Genomic DNA, 22,003 nt, shown 5'->3' on the forward strand with positions numbered 1-22,003 from the left:
CTTAATAAGTGACCTGTTAGGGTAGTAAAGTCTAGAAAACCATCTAGAGGTGGGTTTCTTCACAATTAAGAACCAACAATCGGGAAGAAAGAATAATTAATCTGGTAGAAAACTATACACCTAGGGTCCCTATACTAGCAAGCGCGGGCTTATGCCTAAGTCTCCAGTCGTGATACCTTGGGAGCAGTTTAGCTCGATCTTGTATAGACCATTCTAAAACGAGCACTATGGTTAAGCAACTAGAAAGAAGCCTTCCAAGAGCATAGTCATGCCAAATCCAATCTACTCACTTCGGCATTGTCTAGGTGGCGATAGTAGTTGGTGCTGTCGAGTACTTCGTTTCGAAATTCGGATGGTGAAGTATATGATGAAGACAAAAATGTTGAGCACTGTGCCGCGGCTTGAACAGTGGTAGTAGTGGTTATTGCTTGTGCTTGCTGTCCGCAGATGAGCGGCACACAAATATAAAGATGCTGGATGGTAAATAGAGAAAAAAGGGAATATGAGATTACTCCCCACATCTAGGATCATCATAAGATAGAACGGTAAAAAAGTGTAGATAAATAGATTTGAGCCTTCCAGAATGAATCTCTTGTGAAGGTCATGTGTGTATACAACATGGTGAGATGTCATGAGATTAGGTAGGTTGTCGGTGATGAGTAATGAATAATGATGGTTAGCCGTTCATGCATATAAATTAGTAGGGTCATAGAACGGACATCATAGAAACGGGTTCCATTCCTGGATCCGACACTTGCAGTAGTTATGAAAAACAGTCATCTAAAGAATAAAAACAAAGTCTGAGTACAACCCGTAAAATAATATATATATGTTCTCAGACCCCATCTGATCAGATCAGGTACCTACTTACTGTATCGGTGCCAAAAATAGCAGCATACCATAGAAGAGTCATCGATGAATCACTGGAATATTTGTCAGGATTATCGCAATTTCCACACTAAACTGATGGTGTTCTCACATGGTTGGTTGGTTGTGACTTTTTCCAGGACTCATTCTAGTGTTTCAGTACGTGCTGAGGTTAATCATCTAGTGGACATGACTGGCGATTGGCTACCACAGGAGAGACCTCTTTAATTAACACATGCGTCAAACTGGACTCACTTCCCTTCATAAATTAAAATCGAGCCATTCACCTCGTATATACAGGTAATGTCATTCCAGTAGGGTATACTATCCTGTCATCACTCATAAACTATATAGTTTATAAGACAACAAAAAAATCATGAGGGGTAGAGATCTAACTCGGCGTCACTGTCGCTATGCACCGGATGGAAACTCACCAACTCGTAGCAAGTACGTTATATATATACTGTGTCATATCATCAAGGCATATATATATAGAAATTCGAATCTCCAAAATGCGGGCTTGCGCCTACATCACGCTGCATCCAACACCATACATGGCTCGCTCGACATCCCGTCGCACTTGGAACCAGTCGGCCCGCCGTTCAGCGAATTCGTAAACCTCTTCCGCCCGGAAGATGCCGTAGAACCGATCCGCATCGGCAATTATGGTAGCTAGCTCCTTGGCGTCGGATGGATCCACGAGATAGATCTGGGACAGCTCTCGAAGAGCCTTGAAATAGAGAAGAAGTTCGTTGTTCTTGAACGTCTGGATGAATTTGAAATAATGGTTCATATCGCTGATCTTGACGTCAGTAATCTCGACGTTGAACAAAACGGGTCTTTAGGCTTACCTGATCAGTTTCAGAGACCCTTCCACACTAACCCGCTGGCGCTTGAGATGTTTGCAAATCGCCGCGAAGAGCCGTAGCCCAACTTCCTGGTTGAACACATCGAGCGTGCTCTTGTCTGTGCTCCCCACCAGCATCTGGGTATGCGACGAGACAACGTCAACCACCGCAAGAGCAGCCTCGCTGACACCAACATCCATTGTCTGCCGCTGTGGATTCATCGAGGCCTCTGGGTTAAAGTCGGTGCTCAACTGTTTCGTGGCCAGGAGGTAGTCCACCTCCTCCATGAGCACATCAATTCCCTTGTTCAGTCCAGACGCCACCCGTTCGTCCAGCATCTGTTCGAATTTCTTCTTCGCTTTGACAGCCGGGTCAAGAAAGTCGTTCCGGTCCGTCAACTTCGTACCGACAAGTTCCTGTTCGTAGAACACGTCCATCATCTGGAGGATGAGATCTCCCACGTTAACCAGCTCAAGAAAGGTCACTAAGGGTTTGACATTGGACTCGTCACGCTCGCCTTGCTCTCGAGGTCGGTAGTTGGACAGATGGTCCACCGCCTTGTCAAACCCTTCGATAACGTGACGATGGCCCAGGATGTGGAGAAGAGACACAAATATGCCTTTGCATTGCTGCTTGGCAGCATCCCCGTATTCACCACCAAGCTTCACAAACTGTGCAGCACGTTCAAGGCTGGCTTTGGCAGCATGGACCAAACTCAAGGCAACCTCGATGCTAAAAAGCGAGCGGATACCCTCCAATTTCATGTTCATGATGGCAGCTTTTGCAGCAAGCTCATCCGTTGGAGCCTCTGGCAATGAAACTGGGGCAGGTGAAACGGTAGAGAATCGAGACACACTTTTTAGAGGGAGGGGGGCCGCCCTTGGGCTCCTCCTCCGCTTTCTGGCCGCTGGGTTTGCTGGAGAACGTAGGAAGAATGTTCACTGGCATCATAACCACTTTCTTGAAAGAAGAAAGGAAGTCTTTCTTGTCTGCTTGTCGATTGACGTTGGACATCAGAAGAGATTCTGTCGATGCGGCCTGTTCGGAGAGTTGTCTGTCCCAGTCCCGGACTGCGGTGTCACAACCTTGTCGGAAGAAGTCCAGCTCCTCCGCTAGATAGAGGTCGATATGAGGTTCGTAAATTTGACGAAGGACAGGTATCACAGCCTCGTGTAAGCCTTCATTGTCACTCTGACTAGGTCGCAGATCTTTCATGAGGTTAAAGCATTGCACAAACGTTCCAGAGACCGCCTTCAAATATGACTCAATATTCACTCGGTGTAGTTCATCAAATAGTGCGGTCAAGAACGGAGATAAAACATCGCTGCCGACCTTTTCGAGAAACGGGGTAACAACGTCTAGACTGGGCGGAAACGCTCGGTTGATAATCGAGATCTCTTCATTGTAAGCCACTCCAAAGCGCGTGAGGAATGCTTGCGTATGCTCGAGTTTCACAGTCCCCGTTGATGTATCAATACAATCCATGACATTACCGTAGTCGGATTTCCGGGTTATAAGATGATTATGATGGATAAACAGGTCAATTGCAGACTGACCCCCATTGAGTATCCACAGCACGTGTGCATATCTCCGCATGAGAACGTCAATATCGTCCGATTCATAGCCATTTCGAAACTCTTTGAGAGCCGCGGTCTCGAACAACGAGACAGCCATACGAAGCCGCTGTTCTCTCTCGTACCAGCCTTGAGTATTGTCACTCTTTGCGAATGCCTGCAGTTGAGAAAGCATCTGAGCCTGACTCTCTGGCTCAGTGTACCTCTTGAAAACCAAGCTCTCCGTTGAGCCTCCTGAATTTGCAATGTCCTCGTAGAACGGCGATAAAGCAGCATGAACCTTCCCATACTCCTGGCGCGCCTGCCCACGGATTGACTTGACGTTTTTCAATACCACCAGTGCACTGTCTTGTGTGGAAGTTACAGATTGCTCCAAATTTCCCACAGATGATATCGGTGTTGGATCAAAGCCGTCAGACGTCGAGGCTTTCCGGTCATGGGACTGGTGTTCTGTTCCATTCGCGATGGGCTTCTCCCCATTCAATACTACACCTCCTGTCCCTTGTGGGAGACCAGTCATGATAGCCGCCTGCTCTGATAGTTTTCTTGCTTGCAGTTCGTCCCAGCAACCCATGAGCTTCAGTCTCTGCACCCATCTTGTATCATCGTATGCCATTTCCCGCATCCGCTTCGATGTTTGTGCGATCCTGATAAGATCTGTTGGCCCCACATAATCCAAGACCAGAGACATTATCTCTACGTTATATTAGCTTCTTTCAGAGCCCGTTGAATCAATACAGCAGACCGCATACCGGCAGGAAGAGCTGGCTTCGAAAACTCCATCGAAGCCATCTTCAGCGAAGCCACGACGTCTCGGCGCGGGCCGATAAACACCGGGGGTTTCTTGACGTTCGACATGTTGCCTCTCTCGAAAAGACATTGGGAAGGACAAGCGGTGGAAATTCTTGTCGCAAGAGGGGTGTTGCGGCGGACGATGGCCTCGCTGGGTCGACAAAGTGACCGCTGGTATTGTTGGATAAACTATCTCTAGAATATAGAAGATCGTATGACTCTCTTTACGGATCCGGATCCGTCATCTTTGAAGTATAGAAAAGAGCAGAAAAGAAGCAAAGTCCAAGGCGCTAGAGTGGTCAATGGCTTCAAAACAACTGTTGAAGCTGCAGTCAGGAAGAAGGCGGGCATGAGCGGCAAAATGCCCCTATTGGCTCATATCCCAGTTAGGCGTTATACTTGACAGCCTCACCATCTAACGAGTTGCTGGCATGACTGAACTCGAATTGCAAGTGAAACTCATTAGCATCTGGGCTTTGGATGAATCCTGCTGGTGTCATTTTACGTCTGGCCAAAGAGAGGCGGGATCTAGGATATCAGCGAGCCACTAGGTGGATACATGTGTGACATTATGAGTATTGGACGCTCCCAAATAATAATGCGTAGTGGGAGAGACTTCTGTATGGACATGTCTTTGGTTGCAAGAGGTCTCGTTCAACTGTGGGCTGCTCGAGGCATGATATCAACTGCCATCTCTTAGAGAGCTATCCTAGGTCGTATGAGGATGTACCTGGACGTCTCGGGCTTTCATGGGTGGCTTTTCTGATAGTCGTAATTCTCGAAGTCAATTGACATCGACGATGCTTCTATAACTGCTCAATGACCTCGTCGAAGGCACTGCAACCAGGCATGCCGTCCTCGTGGCATGGACGAGAGGGAGAGCCGGCGCGGTTTTCGCCGAGGATGGCCAAGGCCGGTCGTCCAGCCAATCAGCGCGAAGGTGTAGCCAATCCACCCCCAAGAGAAACTTGACGAGCTCCGACGGCCAACTTCCAACTTCACTTCCAGCCTCAAGGACATCTACCCTCGCGGTGCCCACCGTCCCTCCCCTCTCTACCCCTCCCGCGCTCGTGTTCCTTCCTCCTCTGTTTCGTTCAACGGAGGGTCTTGGTTACATTAGCAGCAATGCTGGCTCGTTCCGTCCTGCGTGCTGCGCCCTCGCGGGCCATCGCACGCAGCCTCCGCCAGCCCTCGGTACGCAATCCCACGGTGCGGCTGCCATTGACCCTGCTGGAATAGGGCAATGGCTTTTCCAGACCTCCTTCATTGACTCTGGCGGTCTTTTACTGATCAATTGTCCAGCGGGCATCTTCCACGTCATCCGGCGCTGAGAATGCGAGCTCTCCGTTTTACCTCACCCTCACGGCAACCGCTGCCACGATCGCTACTATCGGCTCGGCGGCCTGGTACTACCATCTGTTCGGACAAGAGGCTTTTGCAATGACGCCTGCTGAGGAAGGGTGAGCTCTGCGGCTGAGTCGACTCGATTGGGGAATGGTGTTGAGGCTGATACGCGATGATCCAGGTTGCACCCGACTCGGTACCCTTGGGAACACCAGAAATGGAACAAGACCTTCGATCACCAGGCGTGAGTAGCCAATTACTCTGCTAGAGCGCAATTCATACTCATCCATTTCCAGCCTTCGCCGTGGTTTCCAGGTCTACCGCGAAGTTTGCTCAAGCTGCCACTCCCTCAGCCGTGTCCCGTGGCGCGCATTTGTTGGTGTGATGCACACTGTTGATGAAATGAAGGCCATGGCCGAAGAGCACGAGTACGACACTGAGCCGAACGAGCAGGGCGAGATCGAGAAGCGCCCTGGAAAGCTTTCCGACTACATCCCGCCTCCCTACAAGAACGAGGAGGCCGCCCGTGCTGCCAACAACGGTGCCCTTCCTCCGGATCTGAGCTTGATCGTCAAGGGTCGTCACGGTGGCTGCAACTACATCTTCAGTCTTTTGACGGGTTACCCGGATGAGCCTCCGGCGGGCGCCCAGGTCCAGCAGGGCATGAACTTCAACCCGTACTTCCCCGGCACCGGTATGAAACATGAATCCTAATTAATAAAATCAGCGAGACTAACGTGTGGTAGGTATCGCCATGGCTCGTGTCCTGTTTGACGGTCTGGTTGAGTACGAGGACGGCACCCCGGCCACGACCTCTCAGATGGCCAAGGACGTTGTCGAATTCCTGAACTGGGCCGCCGAACCAGAGATGGATGAGCGCAAGAAGATGGGAATGAAGGCGCTGACCTTGCTGGCGGGTCTGTTCGCCCTGAGCGTGTGGGTCAAGCGATACAAGTGGGCTGCCATCAAGACGAGGAAGATCGTGTACAACCCGCCGGTGAAACACTAAACGGAGAACTCGTCTCGGTCATCGACTATTCCCCTTGTCATCTGTCTTGTCTCCAGCCGATATCATCCAGAAATCTCTGTATCTGTACGCTAGATATTTTCTTGAAACTGTGTTTGACAAAAGAGAAAGACGGCACCTCTCTTTTAACTCCACAGGTATACATTGGCGTATGCCCTGTACTCCTTTGTATACATACATCAAAATAGTCGTTAGATTTCCTTTGTGAAGTGTCTGCTCGTTTATTTTTTCCATTTTTTGATTCCTGATGTCTCTTTTCCTGTGCTACTGTTGAATAGTAAACCCATGTATTGATGTCTGTATTGATGTCTGTATGATCCTATACAAGAAAAAAAAAAAGAAGGTCCAACATGACTATCATCATCATACATCTCCAATCGTCCTCTCACCATCACCAAAGATTTTCCGGAAAAACCTATCGTAACTCGACCACATAGCCTTCATTACGGCATCTTGTACTTTCCCCAGCCAGTCGGGACTACGACCATCAGCATCCGCGAGAAGCGACGAAAGAACTACGAGTACGAAGAGCGGAGGAAGCCACAGTGTGAGAAAGACGCCTTTCCCCACGCGCTGCCGCAGGGTGGTTATGCGATACGGCCGGATGGAGGCGAGATAGGCGCGGTACTCGGTAGGGAAGTCCAGCTCTGCAGCGCCGGTCCTGATCAGGTTGAGATAGCGGGCGGAGGGCTGGGCGTATGCCGGATCGGGTCGGAGGAGGGAATATCGATTCGTCTCATCATTCCACGCGAATGGGGAGAGAAGCGTATGCGCCTTGAACGGAGGCAGCGTTGTATTTCTGTCCCTATCAGGATGCTCGGGCACAGGGTCTTCCGGGCGATACGAGTCGGGAAACGGGTAGCAGGTGACGACGACATCGCGGTATCCGTGGCCTGCGCCTTCGGTCGCGATGATGCGCGCGTAGTCGGCCAGGGTCACCTCGTAGACGACCCCGATAAGCGGTTTGTGCCATCGGTTCTTGTGATAGTCCTGTGTGTGGGCCTGTCCATGTCTCTGGTCCTGGAGGAGAGGGGCTTTCTCGATATCGATAGAACTAGTAGGATCAACATATTCAGCAACAGCTTCTTCTTTTTCCGCGCCCTCTTCGTCTTTGTTAGCAGTATTGGTACGGAACTGCGTCCCCGCAAAGCACGGCTCTATATACGGCACGCCAGGAAGATCAAAGGTCAGTCTCAATTCCGGCACGTAGACGTTGACCTGCGAAAGCGGTCTGATGCCGCGGCGTCCGCGGAACGTCTCTACCGACAGGTTCGAGCCGTATGCCAGGTAGAGCACCGTCTGCTCCTCTTTTTCGGGAGGTTGCTTCTTCTCAGTTGGTCTGTCTCCGTCTCTGTCTCCGTCATGGTGGTGAGTGTCGGAGGAGGTGACCTTTCGTGGAAGATCCTGGGCAAGTTCTAGCGAATCTGGTCGAGTCGATCTCTGCAGTCGCTCTGAGGATGGTCGTGGGAGAGAAGAGCAGGCCCTATAACAAGGGGTAGTCTTTTTTGTGCCAGCACGAGTGAATGCGAGTACTCTCTCGTGGAATCGAGGGCGTTCGGGCATGATCGTTGACGCTGATGTTGATGTTGATGCCCCAGGCGACAATCCCTATTCCTCCGCTATGCAGAACCTTGGGTTAGTAGATGAGATTGCGCAATACGCGCCATGTATGTACGTATTTAAGTATATATGTGCAATTGGATCAGAATCAACCTACAGATCAGAAAAAGACTCAAAAACGAAATAGTGATCCTCACTCTGATGCGGAGCTCATGTAGGCAGCTACCAGCGTACGCCATCCTGGACCTCGGCACCCGCCAAGCCGGGTTCGGGATTGGCCTCTTCCGTGTCTAAGCCTGGATTGGTAGTAGAGAGCTAATCCATGGATATATACAAGGGATCGTTATGCTTAAATTGATCGGAGACTGATCAGATTAAAAAAAAAGTCGATTGTCAGTCATGATGGAATTGCTCATGACAGTTTCTCCTTCAAAGGGAGACGCTTGCTGACGAATTGTGCCTATGATGCTGTTTAAGAAATATTATATCCGCAGTCTGCTACCTCCGTACTGCAAGTGAGTTGAGTTATTCATTTGAAGATCATAGGCAGTCCTGGTTGGAATGAATCATGGCAGTGGAGCTGTATAGAGGTCATCTATATATATATATATGGAACATTGGCAATAAATAAAAAGGCTCACATTCCTACTGAGTCCTCTTCTTTCTCAGTTGAGGATGCTCGTGAAGAATTCATCTTGATACTGGGCTAGAAGAAACAGGGAAGATCAGTATCGCTCATCCTTCATCTACCTGTTCTGCTCTAGGACGCAACCTCGATGTAAATATATACGGCAGATTTAAAACTGCACCATCTCAGCAGTTATCCAAAGCACTACAGGACATCTTCAAACACAGATTGTTATATTTAGTCCATCTCCCTTTAAATGCGGGTCGCATCAATTTGACAATATATATAGTCAAGCGAGACGACCTAATCTGGCAGGCAGCCTCAAAGTGTCTCTTTTATCTTAATCTAGCGAAAGACACATAACACCGCTTTAAATTCGTTGATACACTCCTGCCAGCGGACAATAATAACGAGCCCATGTGGTTACGTCGTGCTGCTACGAAAGGGGCAATAGTAATGGCATGGATAATATGGAAGTTTTTTGGCTTCGACCAATAATGGGCCGGTGGTAGTCAGCACGCTCTTTTTTTCGGGAACCAGCCGGACGGCCCGGGCAGTTTTGTACTGACAAATCGTAGACGGCCCCTGCCTCGGCGAATAACAGGCAGCTGATTACATTAGGGACAAAGCAATATGACAGAATAGAAGAATACGGGCAAATGGTGGAATCCAATTTTTTTTGCGCTTTCGAATTCTCGATAACCCTTATACTAGATACATTTCTCATTTCCCTAGCTGCATGCAAGGGCGGTTCAATCGACATTAAACGTTAGGATGATTCGCGTTCATACAGTACGGAGTATGTATGAGTCAGTGAGTCACATCGGGGGGGTACCAGGGAGCAAATCCTACCTATCTGGGACTTTAATTAGTCCTCCTGCTAATACTGTACGAAGTAAGACTTGTGCATACAGCCCGGGGAAGGCCGAAGCTTCACCGAAGTCTAACCAGGAAGGACAAGAAAAGAATGATTCATGGGGCGGAGCGATGATCTGACCATCCCCGCTAGGTTAATTCGGGTAGAACCCTGTAATCACATTACCGAGAAAAATACCTACTGACTAAAATTGAGCATCAATTGTAGTCTGATCTGTCATGCGATCATACAGTGGCAGCTTTGCGATTCTTTGAGCACAACGGCTAGCAGTTGAGCTCTGCACCAAGTGAAAGGTCAGCAGCTACACGTATTTCATGCGACTACTAGCAAATCAATGACCATATTTAGCAAGTCAGGCATAGATAAGATATTCAAGAAAAAGGAAATCCAGCCCTGAATATTAGCGATATTATAGCGTCCTAATAAGCAAATGTGGACTTGATGCATACGGAGTATTTGATATCTTCACCTATACTTACCAGAAATAGCGAGTATCTGTCTATTGCAGCGCATTGAATTCTCTCTACTGTGTTATGAGTCCCAATGGGAGCACCCTATGAAACAACTACGCCTTTGTTTACTGTCTTAATGACATATAGAGGCTTGTCAGGACCAGAATCATGTGATAGGATTCTCAAGATCCAGGAGCTTCATGGGATAACATGCCCATTAAGAGCAAAGTCTAGTCACTCACTTACTATCTGTCTCTAGAAAGAAGGGAAGAAATCGAAAACTTTATCTTAAAGAGCAGGGGATATAAGCACAAAGACTGAACTATTTTATACATTGACAAAGAAACAAAACTCATGCTGCATTATCACTTAGTAGGAAACACGTCTAATACGCCACATGCAAGCAGATGAAAGAAAACCTGCAGCAGGGCGACTCGAACTGTTACACCAGCAGAACTATTGTCCATGGATGGGATCTGTTATCTCATTAAGTTCATGGAAGGCCGCCTCCGGAGTACGGAGTATTGCAGCTAATCAACTACGATGTATTTGCATCCTGTCGCACAAGAAGAAGCGTCAATCAGCCGAAATCGGACTGCTCACAATATATCAGTGTTTGATTTTGTTTATTTTCACTTTAAATATTATTCAAGTCAGCAGAATTAATTACCATAGTACTGATCTTTGAACAGTTTTATAGATAAAAATCTTAGGTACTCCGTACTGATAATTCCCACTAGTATTTTTTGCGGTAATTCGATTTCAAACCTTACCCGATCGGGGTAGCGAGGGGCTCACCATACGTCAGCGGACAAAGGAAGGAGCGATGACTCGGTGGCCGAAATCGCAGGCGTGGATTTTTTTTATCTAATCACCAGGGCCGAGACTTGCAGCTTTCGATGAATCATAAGGGGGGGGGAAATTAATTTTGCCTCTTTAACTACTTAACAATTGATTGTTCAATCCTTTTTTTTGTGTCTGCGCGATTTGCGATTTTTTTTCCTTTTGTTCGACGAGCTGGTTCTCACCGAACTTGCAGAGAATTGAATTGAATTGAATTGAATTGAGAATTGCTGCTTGCTTGCTTGCTGGCCCCCACCTTCCTGATCATGTCGGTGAGTTACAATTTACAACCCTTTATAAGAAGTGTCGCAACCAGCTCGTCGCGAGGATGACTGCTATAGCAATATGCTGACTCTACAATGTAGCAATTCTTCATTGAGAACCCCAATGTGGGCAACTTCAGCCATCCTGAAGATTCACGGAGTATGTCGCCTTTAATTTTTTTTCTAGTGAATGTCTACTGACAAATTTGCACTTCAGTTCGAGGATACAACCCCCTCACGCCGCCAAACCTGCTACAACATGAGATTGCCCAGACGGAGAATTCGTTGAAAACGGTGCTCCAGGGCCGGCAGGAGGCCGTGGCCATCGTGCACGGCACCGACCCGCTCAACCGGCTGCTGGTCATCGTCGGCCCCTGCTCGATCCACGACCCGGACATGGCGCTCGAGTACTGCGACCGCCTGCTGAAGCTGAGGGAGAAGTACGCGGACGCGCTGCTGATCGTCATGCGCTCGTACCTGGAGAAGCCGCGCACGACGGTCGGGTGGAAGGGCCTGATCAACGACCCGGATATCGACAACAGCTTCAAGATCAACAAGGGCCTGCGCGTCGCGCGCCAGCTCTTCGTCGATCTGACGGATAAGGGCATGCCCATCGCCAGCGAGATGCTCGATACCATCTCCCCGCAGTTCCTCGCCGACTGTCTGTCCGTCGGAGCCATCGGCGCCCGCACGACCGAGTCCCAGGTCCACCGGGAGCTGGCGTCTGGTCTGTCGTTCCCTGTGGGCTTCAAGAACGGCACGGACGGCAGTCTGGATATCGCAGTCGATGCCATTGGCGCCGTCAAGCACCCGCACCACTTCCTGTCGGTGACGAAACCCGGTGTGGCCGCCATTGTCGGCACGGTCGGCAACGAGGACTGCTTCGTGATCCTGCGCGGCGGCAAGAAGGGCACCAACTACGACGCAAAGAGCATCGCTGAGGCCAAGGCCAAGCTGGTCGAGAAGGGCCTCAAGCCGCGGCTGATGGTCGACTGCAGCCACGGCAACTCGCAGAAGAACCACAAGAACCAGCCCAAGGTGGCGGCGGTGTTGGCAGAGCAGATCGCCGCGGGAGAGACGGGCATCATGGGAGTGATGATCGAGAGCAACATCAATGAGGGTGTGTACATACATACAGAAATAATGTCCTTTTTGCTTTAGTCTAGTTTAGACGAGGCTAACAGCGTCTGCGCAGGCAACCAGAAGGTCCCACCCGAGGGCAAGGCCGGCCTGAAGTACGGCGTCAGCATCACCGACGCCTGCATCGGATGGGAAGACACCGAGATCGTTCTGGAGCAGCTGGCCGAGGCCGTCCGCACGCGGCAGAAGAAGCTCGCCGTCAACGGAACGGCGCATTAATTCAGCACAGCACAACTCAACTCAACTGAACCATCAGGACGAGACCGGACGAGACTAGACGAGCCACGAACGAGCGAGGGAACGAGAACAGGAACGGGATTAATACTAGCTTTGTTAGTGGACTGATTGGGAAAGAAAAAAAAAGAGAGAGAGAACAAAAAAAATTTTCGGATTCCCCATTTCATTACGTATCTTTTTTTTTGTCTTTTATTATCTCCTTGAAAGATTCCCTCGATCTTCATTATTTTATTTCATTTGTTTTTGGTCCTCATCTATTATTTCCCAAGAGAGAAGGAGAAAAAGACGAAGAAAAAAAAGTTTCTGTTCGAGTCGAGTCGAGTCGCATGCGCTTTTTTTTTTCTTCTTTTTGCACATGAGATATAGTCTATCTATCTATCTATCTGATTGAGACCTATCTAATTAGGAACCTGATCTGATCACGAGAGGATTGGATGAGATTAGATTATGTCATGATCAAAAAGCAAAAGCAAAAGAGAAAAAAAAACCAAGTGCGGAAAGTTCATGGACTTGTTGTTTTCTTTTTATGGAGGCTTCGTATTTGGATTATTCAATCAGTCAATTGAATTTAATTCAGTTCAGTTCAGCTCAATTCAGCCTTCGATAGACCAAACAGACGAACTACCTCTCATCAGAGTAAGTAGTAAGTAGTAGTCATCTCGAAAGGTTAAGATCAACTAAAGATTCAAGGAAGAAAGATGAATGAGAAGGGCGATATTTTCAGGTATCATTCCAAGTATATAATATAATAATACAATATACACACTTATATCGAAGGGAATCAATCGATCAATCAATCAACCAACCAACCATCAACCCATCCGGGATCTCTGCGTCGATCCATGAGATAGATACCATGACATAGCATGTTGCTATAACCGCTATCGATCAATCAATCAATCATATCAAGAAAAAAATATGAATATGAATATGGATAAATCTCTCATCATAAGTGGCGTTTGCATCGTATCATGGAAATGCCTTTGAAATGCCTTTGTCCTTGCCTGCTCGCTTGATTCCATGCTCCCTGTAATCCCAACCGGCTGAACGCAAATGCTTGAAAGACATGACAACGGTGAATATGAAGCAGATATATGATGGTAACATATCTCGTATAAAATGTGATATCGTGATGCAAAAATTCAAGCTTGGCTGCCTACTGCCACTGGCTGATCGGCAACCCTCGCTCTCGCTCCGACGGATGTCGCAACCCCGACGTCGTCGACGTCGCCCACAACGCTTTCCGCAGGTCGTGAGGGTCGTAGGATGCAATGTCGTGGAACTCGAGTCCTGCGGCAGTGCTGTTATCACCGCCAGTCCCAGGCTCCATCCACAGGCCCTCACGGGCCCCCAGTTCGGGGATCTTGAGATCCATAATGCATGCAGCAAAGGAAGGACGGCGCTTCTTGCGGTTGTTGGTGTTGTCGGTGTCGTCAGATGTTCTTGATGGAGAGGAAGGCGAGGACGTTCCATTTTCACTGCTGCCACTTGTCGACATGGCGAACAGCTTCCGGTCAAAGGACGCCGGCTGGCTGAGCTGTTTCCGCTTGCGCGTGGCCCTGACCGGCAGCGGCGAGAGAAGACCAGACTCGGCTCGGTCGACCAACATCGCCGACGCAATGCTGCCATCGGATCCGATCGAAAGCGACTTGACGCCAATGTTGCCCACAGGCCGAGTCCGCGACGTGCACGTGTCGATGTCGAAGATGCGCGCCTCCCCGGAGGCACCAAACGCCCACACACGCACCCCGCCATGCGACGTCTGAATCGAGAATTCGACCACCCTCTCCATCTTCCCGATCTCCTTCCCGTAGATCTTCAGCGGCCACATCATCGCCGTCGGTCGGTAGCTGACCCGGAGCAGGAACTCCCAGTCTCCATTCTGGTTCTGCGCCAGGCTGCCACGACGCTGCTGAGTGCCGCGGTCCGCGTCCAAGAACCAGTCACGGGCCAGATCGCTGTCTCCCATGACCCCGTCCCCCTGCAGCTCATGCTCCCGTCGGATGACATTGAAGACATCCAGCGGCACCGAATACAGAATGATCCGGTCCTGGTAGGCGGCCACGATCCGGAGACCCCAGCTCAGATCTGATCCAGCGGCAAACACGGTAGGGACGCGTTCCTCTTTCCAACCGTCAGTGAGGTTGCTGTCAAAAGGCGGAACGCAAACGAGCGCTCTGGTCAGGCTGGTGGGACCGCCGATTGGAGCGTCAGACCCAATACAGAGGAGCCCGGTAAAGGGTTCGATGAAAAGGATATGCAAGCCGTCGTTGATCGGCATCGCACGGTAGTGGTGGCAGTGTGTCGCCCTCACGAGGCTCAACCGTCCATTCTTTCGTGGCGTCCAATGCGTGAAGGAGCTGACGCCGGTTGACAGATGGAATTGGCACGCCACCCCGTCTTCTCCGTTCGCGGATCGATAGCACTGGCATCCAGATGCACCTGGCCCCGCCAGGGATGAGATCAGTCTCAACTTGGTGGTTTCGTCAATCTCCGAGCGCTGAGGCAGGAAATGCAGGATCTCGGCCGGCTGGGACATCGGGAAGAGCTTCCGCTGGTCTTCTTTGGTCTTCTCGTCGACCCAGTGGAGCTCAATTCCTGAACCACACCCAAAGGCGACGCATCGACGGCCCGGACAGATCGAAACGCTGCGCGGCGGGTCTTCTGCCGAACACAGGTCGTGGTAGTACTTTCGAGGAGTCCTGGTCACTCGGTTCATCGTCCGCCGTGACGATACGGGACGAGAAGACAAGCCTGGTCTGCCACCACCGCGAGGACCAGCCTCAGCGACGGTGGCACTGGAAGCGATTGCTTCACGTATCTCATTGAGGGTCGTATCGTCTTTCACGTCTGCCTGTCCCACGCTACCAGAGCTTCTCTTCGAGACGGGAGAGGACGGTTCCCCAGACGGATAGACAGGCGCCCCTTTGATGTCGCATATCATGCCGACACGACCCCGGAGCAATGCTGCAATGACAAATCGCGGCGTGCTGGTGTCAATGGTAGCCGAGAGAACCTCGTAAGGGCACCCGATGCTGGAGATGGGCAAGATATCGAGATCATCATCATGAAGAGTCTCCGGCGTCTTGTCCGCTGATAAAGGAGGAGGCTGGGAGTCTCCTCGTTTTCTGTTTCGGAGGTGGTAGACATAGATCATGCAGCCCGTCGCAACCAGCACGTAATGGCCACAACTGCTGACACTAAATTTCAGCGAACGTGAGAAAGCCGGGTCTCTCAGGGCCGCCGTGAGCCGGGGAGTGTGGGACGGTCCGCTTAATACGCTACGGGCATACCCAGGCGACTCTTTCGGCAGGGATTCACGCGACAACTTGGAGAAATCCACCACTGCAGTAGGCAGAAAACCGCCTCGTTCCACATTATTCTTGCGACCAGACAAGAGACATTCGGTCGAGAAACGCTTGCTCATTCTCCACACAAGACTCTCCTCGACCTCGTTAGCCGGACGAGCTAACTGGCAGTCCCGCTGCCAGGCATCCCACCAGCCGGCTCTCTTCAACATGGCCTCCAACAGATCTTTATTCAAGCTGGCGCGCATCCACTGGGAGCACGTCCGTCGAGCATTGTCAAAGTCTCGCGGACTCAGCATGCTAAAGATTTGAAACAGAATCTCGGGCGGGGTGACATTGGCCGCCGGGGGAGTCAGCGGCGCCACCTGATCGACTGCTCGACGCCATGCCTTGCACGTTAGACGGAGAGCGAGATGAGACGATCTGGGAAGAAGCCGTAGCAGTCTTTTGGCCACTGCACGTGGGATACTTGGTGCAGGCCTCGATTGCGACGGAGTTCTCTCAACTGAGCCAAGAGCATCCTCCGACGAAGGTAGCTCCTTGCTATCATCCAGCGACATTGGCGAAACGGGTTCCATTGGTGGCGATTCTCCCGCCGAATGAATCGGGCTGGATACCCCTGACACCGAGGACCCATTTTCCGAGCTGGCGGTTTCCTCCGAGGCAGGTGAGGAAGCCAAATACTCGCTGGCGATATCTGACTTGTGTGTTTCTGTCGCCTGGCCCAGTGGCGAATCTAAGGTGATAATATCTGGTGTCTCGTCCATCGCTTGTGTATCTGCCGCAAAGCCTGAGAAATCTGACTGCGTCCCTTCCCAGGTGCTCGACCAATGAAGACACTTTTCAGGCATAGAGCCTGGATTGCTCTGACATGTGGATTGCGATTGTTCTGTCCAGAATGGCCGCGTTGGCCCCGTCCACGGTTCGTCGCACATGATGGGCACCGATGCCGGTGACGAATTGACCACTGGTTGTTCTCCGAGCAAGAAAGTCGTCGTAATGGAGCAGAAGGAATATTCTGAGATATCTTTCGCCAGCGCAGGAATAAGAGCAATCTAATCCTGCGCGGCGCCAAGGTGAACAATATCTTATGCGGGCATCGAAAAAGGGGGTACCTTGCGAGGTAGCTTCTTCAGAGCTAGATCGCGGATAGGCGCCAATCGTTAATTAGACCGCTTGCGATGGAAGCTCGATAACTGTCAGACTGGGAGCTATTGCAAGCCACGGCGTTCCAGACTCGGTAATGTGGAAAGTAAACCGAGTCGGTGTGACCAATGTATCGGACTAATCATATCAGAGGCGCCAATTTAGCCAGGAAGCCACGACGATGAGGGATGGACGTTGCGTAGCTACTTCCGAGCTCTCATTCGCATCCCCGAGTTTTGTAGACTCAGGTCAATGGGGGTTGCAAGCTGGCATCGCGCCGTGTGGGCCAATTCAGCAAAATATTCAGGTCACGCGGAAGGATAGAGATGGGCTGGCGGAAGCTTCCGTCATAGGTAAATGGGGCCAAGTTGCCCTTGGATATATACTGTACTGTCCACAGCGACAAAAAAAAAAGCAGCTATATAGTTCACAGAAGGGGAATGAGAAAAGAGTTCATGAGACCCAGGGGTGAGAAAAAAAAATTCACCCAGGATTCAGACTTCCAGAATGCAGCACGATTCTTGTGCGGACCAGGGCAGCTTATGAGAGGAGCGACAGCTTTTCACGCGCCTGGAGCCGTGGTCCACTGTCCGGCTGACGTCGATAAGGGCTCCGCTGGCGTCTCAGGAGCCGCCGAGCAGCAGTGGAGCCCGATGGGATCCATGGGGCGCCCCATTGCTCCGTATTCACGGCGATTTGGCGCGAGCAACGGGGTGGAGTAGTTAGATAATGGCGGTGGCCCGGATCCACGGGGCGGGGGGAAGGACAGCCAGTGCCGGGCGCCCGCGTGGGAGAGACGGATCCGCCACAGCGGAGGAGCGCGAGGCTAGAAAACGGGCTGGACGAGTGAACAAAGGAGAGAGGAATGAAATCCGGAGTCTGGAGCAAGAGACGAGCATTAGTTAGCCACAGCCCGCTGAGTTTTTCTGCAAGGATGCCAGGACGTTACTGAGGTTGTGCTGGACGATCAGTGCGTCCGTTATCACCGCTAACTCCAGCTGCAGCCAAACCGTCGATAACATCGGAATAATAGATAGATAGGGATAAGAGCAGTGGGATGAGACGACGCACGGGGGAAGGCGAGTGTCGACATCATGAAACAGAGTCTTGGTCTGGCTGGCGCGTGGTGCTGTAAAGGCATCCGAGGAATGCGGCGGACGGGCCTGATGCCGAATGCAGCCAGCCTTTTTGCCCCTTGTCTGTGCGATCGCTCGCCTGGGCTATTCTGGGGGAAATCCAAGTCAACCGCGTCGTAAGGGATGCCACATCCATCGTTGGTCGTTGCTGCTCGAGACACAAAGTCGTGTTTGTTTGTTTGGTCGAGTGTTGTGGGAGTATACCAGCACGCCACGTCATGTCGCTAACAAAAGAAGTTCTTTCCCCGGATGGAGCACCCGCTGCCTGCACTCCGTCACTGCCAGAATGAGCAGCCGATCGATGTCGATGTCTTTTCAGAACTGCAAGAAGACCGTTCTCCAGTACGGAGATTATTGCTGAAGCCATTGACTTCTCCGATCCACGCCACAGACCTCCCAGCCTCCTCGCCCCTCGAAATCTTAGATCATTGCCTATTTTGGCCATCCCGACCTCCATGCATCCTGCATCTGCACTGCGTTGCATGTATCACCCGCCAGACAGGGGTGTCCTGCAGGGCGCCTTCGTTGGGCTGAGAGAACTGCAGAAAAAATCCCAATCCAGTCCTTTCACCGAAGTATATTTCTGATCTACTACAATGTAAAACAGGATCCGGCCGCGGCCCAACTCATACCTCCAAATTCTTTATCTGCATCAGATGTGCGACTGGCATGCGCACCAGCCCCCAAAACTGACCTTTTCTAGATCGACTCTGTCCCCCCAAAAGTGAGACAGAAGCCACGACCCTCACGTCACCTTCTGCAGAGTTTATTTCTGTGGAATGTGGAGGGCAGGTTAAGGTCCGAGCACTCGACAACACAGCACATACTTGGTTAGGAAGCAAGCCTTTTTCTTCTACAGAAGTGTAGAACACATCCGAAAGCGGTAACAAAAAATAAATAAAAATAAATAAAAATAAACAAAAAATAAACAAAAAGCAAGGATACGTCTCTGTTCTCAGGGCTGTGGCGGAGATTAACTGACGGAAGAAGAAAGGGAGGAATTCGACTAACGTTGCAAGTAATTTGGAGACTGCCCTAAAAAATACAGAAAAAGAAGCTGACGAATAGAAGGAGAGAAGGCTAGGGGATAGCAAGAGATATTTTAATATCCTTTGCTAGCTGGCATGGCCATATGGCCAGTCTATCATCTACGTGCCTTTTACAAACCTGAGTATTTTTGTCTACGTAAATCTTCTTTCTTTTTGACCAGGACCACGCTTTTCACTTTTTACTGTCCTTATATCTTATCATCTGATCTGTTTAGAAATAAGTGAACACTATATGCCAGGAATACCTTTAATTTTTATTTCTGAAGAGCTGGTTGGTTTGAACTTCTATTGCTCGGTGGGTATGGAGTAGGTATGCATTTACATGTCCATAGACTCATATACTATCTCGAGCTCACAGCATATCGACGGTGGACAATTGTCTTGCTTGTTCTTCCTTTAACAGACTACTCCTCTTTTTTTTTTTTTAAATAAAGTCCCCACAATGATATGATGGTGTTCACGGATGCGGTGCTTGGCATATGAATGTATATTTACTTAATGCTCATTTATATAATTGAAAAACTAATCAGTAGAAAAAGAAAGACAGGAATGATTGACAGGAATGATTGTCCAAGAAGCTGATGAATGAAATAAAAATTGCATATGAAGTGGTACAGACGTCTATGTGACCCCTCGATTGAAAATCCTCACTTTCGAGTCTGCACTTCACAGGATTGACTTCAGACTTCATCTTGCCTAGCATGTCGATGCCACCGAAACCACCGACGACTTCGTGCTCTTCCCGTCCTCCTCTGCAGTCACCTGCACATAACTAGTGGCATTAATGACGGCGACGGTCTCGAACCCCGTCTTGTTGACCACCGCGGCGAGCCTCAACTGAGTTGGACTCGTCCCGCCATAGACATGCCATTGGCGGTGCTCTGTCGCGCCGTTCCAGCTCATATACACCTTTGTCCGGTTGTTTTCAGCACAGGCAAACGCCACGGGCGGTGTCTTGGGCCGTCCGGTCCATACGGAGCGAAACCCCCGGTAGCTGGCCACTTGGTTATCCTCGCCGAACTGAACCGTCATGACGCACTGTCCGATGGAATTGTACTCCTTGATCTTGGGGATCTGGTCGTGAGCCAGGACCACGTGTCCGCCTGGCAGGACTTGATAGTTGCCCTGTGACTCGCTGTATATGGTGTCGTTGGGATCCAACAGCGTTCGGTCTGCAGTGGCCTCTCGTGACTTCAGATCCAGGGTCAGCACCAGCCCGGTGGTTGGGTGGGTGCCGTTGTCGATCGGGGAGTTGGCGTTGTTGTGGATACTGAACGTCACCTGGTCAGGCGAGGAGGAGCGGATTCGCGCGTCATGCTGGTAGCAGAAGTTCGTTTCCGGTCCCAGACGGAAGTCACCTCCATCCCTCCCCTAGATTCAAAATGAGGCTTTGCTCAAAGAAATAGGTAGGGGTACAAGACGACTTACCTGAAGACGCCAGTCGACCGTCCCGTTCGGGTTGATCCGGAAGATGGAGCAGTAGTACCGCGACGAGATCAGATACGCGCCGTCATCAAACAGGTCCACCGAGTTGATGTGAAAGTAACCCCAGGGATATGTCTTATTGGCACCAAACCCATCCAACGGCAAGAGGGAGTCTTGGAGGGGAATCTCGTCGACATGCTCCAGCGCGCTCCACCGATACACCACCTCGTTGGTTTTGACGTCGATCTCGTAGAACAGGGAATCGGCCACCCAGCTATTTTGCGGACCCCCTACGGGCCGCAGATCGTAGTTGGTAATGTTGATTGCTGTCACCAGGATGATTCCCCGGTCCGTAAGACGGTTCTCATGGTATCAATGTAGGAAGGCTTTGTCTCGTTGTCCAGGGGTACGAAGGTCTTGTCTGGCAGAGGAACGCGGTAGATTTCCTCGTAGGACGCGTCCAGAATGCTGATTGACCCGTATCCAAAGCCCTATGGGTCTTTATAGCCAGCGGTGCCATTCCAGTATGTAAGAACGGGTTCGCCATCCAGGCTCTGGGGCCGGAAGCTGCTGACAACCCCAGGGGGCCCTTGCCAGACGAGCTGATTCTCATCTGTCATGATTAGAGGCGCAAAGTCGATTGCCCCTTGCCAGCTCTGATCAAAGAACAGCAGACCTGGTGCAGTCGTGCCATCTTTGGTGATGTGCAGGTTTGGCGGCTGATAAGGGACAGTCCGAAAGGTCTGAGAGGGCCAGACGGACCCAGCAACCAGGAGACGAGACAAATTAGCCATATTGATTCCAATTGCTGCAACATCAACCTGTTGGCATCGGTTTTAAAATCCGCCCAGATCTGCTTTTTTCCGACATCGCTGTGATGAAGAGCGATCTTCACTCCGTTGGACTCCTTTAGGACAAAACCAGAGTTCGCTCCAAGCCTAAAACAAAATAGAGTAAAAAAAGGAGAAAAGAACGCAAATCAGTGATGGCACTCCAATGTGTTGGGTCTTCGGACCAGTCAGCGCGAGCATCTAATCTGATCAGATTAGATTAGATATAATGATTTAGCGTATGCAAAATTTGGTGCAGTCTTGGCACCCCAAAACCTCAAAAAATTGCAACTTTTGTATCGGAAGCCCTCCAAACCACCAAAATACTGATTTTTCTCACCAAATCCCATCGATTTTTTACTGAATTTGTCATATCTGAGGTTCTTCTGACTTTCTAATTAGGAAATTATAGCCTATGTCTGTGCCGATATCGAGATTACCCCCGTATCGCAGAAAAAATGGCATCCGAGGCGACCAACTCTCCAGAATCCTCTGCACCCCAACCTCCAGCAAACGAAGCAATCCCCGGAGCTTATAGATACCCTCCTGAGCGTCCTCGTCGCCGTCTAACGCGTGGTTTGAGTCCTGTAAAGCGTGCTCAGATATTGCGATATCTCCTTCTTGGATGGAGACCCGATAACATCGCCAGCGAGTGTC

At 50.4% G+C, this 22,003-nt stretch overlaps 7 protein-coding genes across 7 annotated transcripts; 2 read left to right on the forward strand and 5 right to left on the reverse strand.

Annotated features, from left to right (window-relative positions):
• Position 1: 1 nt before the first annotated feature.
• Positions 2-4,147, reverse strand: T310_10030 (Secretion pathway protein Sls2/Rcy1; the record flags this gene model as incomplete). Its single annotated transcript, XM_013467540.1, has 8 exons — positions 2-13; positions 291-521; positions 872-923; positions 1,123-1,191; positions 1,398-1,664; positions 1,719-2,535; positions 2,570-3,985; positions 4,042-4,147. The coding sequence occupies 8 exons, from the start codon at positions 4,145-4,147 to the stop codon at positions 2-4; spliced, it is 2,970 nt and encodes a 989-aa protein (XP_013322994.1).
• A 1,059-nt stretch (positions 4,148-5,206) lies between these two features.
• On the forward strand, positions 5,207-6,434 carry T310_10031 (Ubiquinol--cytochrome-c reductase; the record flags this gene model as incomplete). Its single annotated transcript, XM_013467541.1, has 5 exons — positions 5,207-5,275; positions 5,384-5,541; positions 5,607-5,669; positions 5,722-6,119; positions 6,172-6,434. The coding sequence occupies 5 exons, from the start codon at positions 5,207-5,209 to the stop codon at positions 6,432-6,434; spliced, it is 951 nt and encodes a 316-aa protein (XP_013322995.1).
• Positions 6,435-6,716: 282 nt separating this feature from the next.
• Positions 6,717-8,015, reverse strand: T310_10032 (uncharacterized protein; the record flags this gene model as incomplete). The annotated part of the gene is made up of 2 exons (XM_013467542.1): positions 6,717-6,749; positions 6,822-8,015. The coding sequence occupies 2 exons, from the start codon at positions 8,013-8,015 to the stop codon at positions 6,717-6,719; spliced, it is 1,227 nt and encodes a 408-aa protein (XP_013322996.1).
• A 3,063-nt stretch (positions 8,016-11,078) lies between these two features.
• T310_10033 (3-deoxy-7-phosphoheptulonate synthase) lies at positions 11,079-12,434 on the forward strand (the record flags this gene model as incomplete). Its single annotated transcript, XM_013467543.1, has 4 exons — positions 11,079-11,084; positions 11,178-11,235; positions 11,293-12,195; positions 12,247-12,434. The coding sequence occupies 4 exons, from the start codon at positions 11,079-11,081 to the stop codon at positions 12,432-12,434; spliced, it is 1,155 nt and encodes a 384-aa protein (XP_013322997.1).
• Positions 12,435-13,608: 1,174 nt separating this feature from the next.
• T310_10034 (F-box domain protein) lies at positions 13,609-16,695 on the reverse strand (the record flags this gene model as incomplete). Its single annotated transcript, XM_013467544.1, has 1 exon — positions 13,609-16,695. The coding sequence occupies one exon, from the start codon at positions 16,693-16,695 to the stop codon at positions 13,609-13,611; it is 3,087 nt and encodes a 1,028-aa protein (XP_013322998.1).
• A 3,092-nt stretch (positions 16,696-19,787) lies between these two features.
• On the reverse strand, positions 19,788-21,310 carry T310_10035 (Uncharacterized protein; the record flags this gene model as incomplete). Its single annotated transcript, XM_013467545.1, has 3 exons — positions 19,788-20,462; positions 20,520-20,806; positions 21,193-21,310. 3 exons carry the CDS (start codon positions 21,308-21,310, stop codon positions 19,788-19,790), a joined length of 1,080 nt encoding a protein of 359 aa, XP_013322999.1.
• A 251-nt stretch (positions 21,311-21,561) lies between these two features.
• Positions 21,562-22,003, reverse strand: T310_10036 (uncharacterized protein; the record flags this gene model as incomplete). Its single annotated transcript, XM_013467546.1, has 2 exons — positions 21,562-21,740; positions 21,889-22,003. Coding segments are annotated over 2 exons (294 nt in total), but the record flags the coding sequence as incomplete, so codon positions are not given.

This window comes from Rasamsonia emersonii (genome assembly GCF_000968595.1).
Source record: "Rasamsonia emersonii CBS 393.64 chromosome Unknown ctg1118621762340, whole genome shotgun sequence".
In the NCBI taxonomy this organism is placed as follows: Eukaryota; Fungi; Ascomycota; class Eurotiomycetes; order Eurotiales; family Trichocomaceae; genus Rasamsonia; species Rasamsonia emersonii.